At 46.1% G+C, this 4,244-nt stretch overlaps 1 protein-coding gene across 2 annotated transcripts in view; it reads right to left on the reverse strand.

Annotated features, from left to right (window-relative positions):
* Positions 1-206: 206 nt before the first annotated feature.
* Lipg (lipase G, endothelial type) overlaps positions 207-4,244 on the reverse strand; it is a 21,172-nt gene continuing 17,134 nt past the window's right edge. Inside the window, exons 9-10 of one of the 2 annotated variants that reach the window (XM_028783463.1) lie at positions 3,980-4,084; positions 207-2,158 (exon numbers count right to left, since the gene is read on the reverse strand). In XM_028783463.1, coding sequence (XP_028639296.1) covers positions 2,137-2,158; positions 3,980-4,084 — 127 coding nt within the window. In that variant the 3' untranslated portion in view covers positions 207-2,136. The remainder of the gene's footprint in view (positions 2,159-3,979; positions 4,085-4,244) is intronic. The other variant, XM_028783461.1, reaches the window with a different exon arrangement.

The raw sequence follows: 4,244 nt of genomic DNA on the forward strand, positions 1-4,244 counted from the left end.
CCATCACCCTCCCTGTTCTTACAAACATCTACCTTCAGGTCATCTTGCTGCAATTCATGTACCTTTTCCCCCATCCATTAATAAAGGTAGTTGTGTACTTCCTGCTAACAGTAACTGTCAATCAGAGGATACACTAAAGTAAGTATGTATCAAGTCTAAGATCTACTGTGTCCTATTTTAAGAAATGAGTTACTGGACAATTAAGTGCTGTATACTTTTTTTATTTTACTATTAAACTTTTTGTAAATCTTGAAATTGGTTATTCCTAAAGTAAAAACTAACCATATATTGTCTTTATACATTATATACACTTAAGAAATAAATAGTGGTCTGAGCATTTTTTAAAAAGCATCAGATATACAAACAAAGCTTCAAGCCAAATGGATAAATACACAGCCCACAGAAGGATTCAGCTCTCCAAACTTCTCACTACTAAACCCAAGCTGGACGTCACAGGATGCATGGCCAATAACAAGCTTCACTTTGGCAAGAAAGCAATCTCAGAAGCACACAGGAGGCTTGAGAGGGCACTTTGTGGGAAGGGTCAACTGGTTATGTCTTCAGAACTTTGGTATGAAACAGTGATATAAAGTTTGTACAGTACAGATACAAAGTGTCCATTCCAAACCTAAACACAGAGTGATCGCTGTCCCACCCCCTGGCTGACAGCACACCCACAAAAATTCAACCCTTCTCCGTGTGTTCTTCTGCTTGTATCTTAAGGAAAGGGTTTAGATTTTATGGATCGCTCTGGGGGAAAAAAAAAGTCCCCTGCTTATCACCTCGGGAACACACTGGTAGGAAATAGCTGCAGACATCTTTATGGAGTTACAGAAAGGATTTCATGAACTTGGACTCCAGGAAACCTTGCTGGGTCCTTAGCTTGCCCTCTCCCACCACCAAACTTGATATGCCATCTAAGCAGGTGGCTGAACTTCTCTCAGCCTTGATTTCCTAAAAGAAGAATAACAGCTGCCCTGCTCCCTGAATTCTAATTAGACAGCACACAAGCAAGCTGTGTAAAAACTACAAAAGGGTGTCTCGGGTATCACATTTTTCAGTTCACATTAAGATCTAGAATAGGGGGCTTTCCTCCAGTACTTTAACAGATAAGGCACTGATATAAACGCAAACTGTTTCATGGAAGAAAGAGCACTGCGGCAAACATCAAGCCAGCTCTGACCACGGGGCTGGTTTGTAGTACTCATGTAATACCGTATAGCTCCCTAACCAGCAGAGACTTTGCTCCACTGCTGTGGCCAGCATGCATGGTGTCCCACTTACTGTTCTACTAGCGATCAAGGGTGGCCCTCAGAGAAAACGGTACATAAAAGCCTCAGAGCCAAGCTCACTCAGCCTGCAGCCCTCGCCTTGACCCCTTCTGTCTTTAACTAACACAGGCATACTCGAGGGACCATGAACTTGAGAGATTCCAGGGATCCTGATCCCACTGGCTCCTAATGCCAAAGTTGAGTCATGTGCCTACTACCTGGTGCTAATTAGTTGAAGTTCCCAATAAATGTTTGTTCAGCCAAAGTATGAATAACATAAAAAGGAAATGCCAACAATGTGAACTTCAGAAGGTGATCTAGGGGGCATGATGAAATATCCAGGATAGAACAAGGATCCATCAGTGCCTTGTGTGGGAGGGCGGCAGTCCCAGCCTGATCTACTGTCCCCTCTCTGGGTAACAGGGCTGCCACTATGGCATGAGTCAGCTCCTGAGGCAAAGACTTGTCACTAAGGTTCAGTGAGGCCAAGCAGCTGCCAACCTTCCACACAGAGCCACTTCAGAGCCTGTGTTCCCTGATGTTGGACAAGGCCAGCGCTCACCTATCGACAGTGAGAGCAGCCCCAAGTGTGCAAGGGCTCTGTCCAGTGCTCACACACAACCTGGACTCAGCTTCCTGAGGAGGCAACAGAGGTTTGGAGTTAGAATCATCAGCAAGAACTTCAGCAGTGCAGGGCACTTGAGGAGAAGTCACAGCTGTCAGGGGAGACAGGATAAGTCCAGCAAGCAAGCTCCTCCTGGGGTCCAAGGCTGAGATCTTCCATTGAGTGGGTCTTCATCAGTAACTTTCCTCCATGTGCATGGACAGTGGGGTGTGGGTGTGGACATCAGGATTTCCTGGGCCCTCAGGCCAGCTCCGCGAAGCGACTGGAAGGAACCATGTGAATACAATGTTAGGTCACTCACCAGCAAATAGGCAAACCTGTACCAAGGTCTATCTACCAAGATGTGAACCAAGACTGAGTGTTCTGCCAAGGACAGGCTAATTTGCTGACTTGGTCTTAGGAAGCTAAAAAGGTCCCCAGTGAGATATACCCATAGGAGCCTGTCTAGGCTGCTAGGTGCACGTGTGACAGTCAATGCAGTTATGTACTCTGCACAACACACACACTCAGGTGTGAAGAGAATTATCAAACTTCTTTGCACACAAGATTCTACTGTGGCAGGAAGGGAATAAAGTTGAATCAAGAGACCTGGATTCTATTCTGGACTCCAGGAAGTCTCTGAACTTTAATCTCCTTATTGGTGAACAAGTTCATGTCAGGAGAGAGGAATCTGATGGCCATGCATGTGACTAAGGACACCAGGACTTCCCGGTGTTCCTTTATTGCTTGGGTTCCTGTTGTTTTCTGTGCCTTAGAGAGGAAATAAAGGGCTGACTTGTTTCCCAAAAAGAAAAAAGTGTGAGCCAAGTTACATAACTACAGCATTCCAGAACAGAAATAAGAATAAGGGATAGTACCTTATCCCTATATAAATCCTTGTGTGGTTTACAGTATATCAATGAAATTCATGTTTACAGGAGCACTTTGAAAGAGGAAAAATTAAATACAAACAAAAAACAGGATTAAGAGAATGATAAAGGAAGATCAAATGAGCCTGCACTAGACTGCACCCCTTACTGGTGGGAGGAACAGTCTTCAGATGCCACAAGCCTGTGATTGCTACATGTAGGTTCTGCTGATATTCCTTAACAGAATCCAGATCAGCTGGGGATGCACTCAGGCCCGCTGGGTTGACAGATGGTCCATCACAGGGAATTCCTGAGCATGGCTTGCTTAATTATTGATACCTAAACAGAGGCCAGTGCTTCATCTGAGCAGGTGAAAGTTCTCTACCGAAATGAGCAGGCTTTAGTATAAAAGACCCATCACACACCAGGGAATCTTGGGAGAGATACTTCATCTTCCCAAGTCTTGGTTTTTCTCAATGTGCACAGACACAATAACACCTGCCTCCCGAGGTTGTCAATAAAATTAAACAATTCTGTAAGTCCTCGGATGCCGATGGGCACATGCTGTGTGCCCAACATTCTCCAGTAGGATTGACCCAGTGCTGTGCTGAAGGCAAGGGGCAGGGAGTCAGAGTGGCTAGAGAGAGAGTCTCCCTCCTCTCCAGAAGGTGTTTTGGCTTAGATGGCATTAGACAGGCTCCACGAGGGATCCATTGCCATACACCGTGACTTGGGTCTTCCTCCACCTGAAATCATTGCAGTTCCACATGGAGCAATGTGACACCACACAGGAGAGCCCCTCCGTCTCACTTGACTCTACAGACAAGCATTTCTACACCTCAAATTAGGGAGAATCAGGCACACTGACATCAGCTCATACCAACCTGGGTTCCAGAAAATCTAATAAATGGGATTATATCCTGCCCTCCCACCCTCCCACCTACTGCAGCCTAGTGGCAGACAAGGCTAAGAAACTAGGCTTCACCCCAACCATGCTCGCCACAGAAAGTACCACCCGACAATGAGGGGTATGGATGCCAGTGCTGGGGTCTTATGCACGTGTACAGTGGGCACATAGAGTAAGACAGAGTGAGGGGTAGAGGGACAGCCACACTCGCTGAGGCCTCATGGTTTGGCTTTGGTGTTTGTCTCTCACCCTCCACCACTTGAGTTTTATAAACAAGAGTCTTTCCATCGGTGTCATGGGCGAGTGGAGCACAGGAAGTGCTAGTTACCTGGTTTCATTCTTCATTCTCCAACCATCCTGACACTTGTGAAGCCACAGCTCCTGGCCCGGGGAGATGCTACTCTTCGTAGGGTCTTGAGTGCAAAATGTCACTCTAAGAGAAAAGAGAAGCCACTGTTATTAGACCAAACTCTAGACAGCGCTTTCCGGATTCAACATATATGGGAAAGAGAGACTTTCAGTGTGTTGTATCTACTACAGAGCCTTCAGGACTGCCCATCAATCACTGCTGGAGGACTGCCCACCCATTATAC

The sequence above is a fragment of the Grammomys surdaster genome, unplaced genomic scaffold, assembly GCF_004785775.1.
Source record: "Grammomys surdaster isolate TR1022 unplaced genomic scaffold, NIH_TR_1.0 1130, whole genome shotgun sequence".
Lineage (NCBI taxonomy): Eukaryota > Metazoa > Chordata > Mammalia > Rodentia > Muridae > Grammomys > Grammomys surdaster.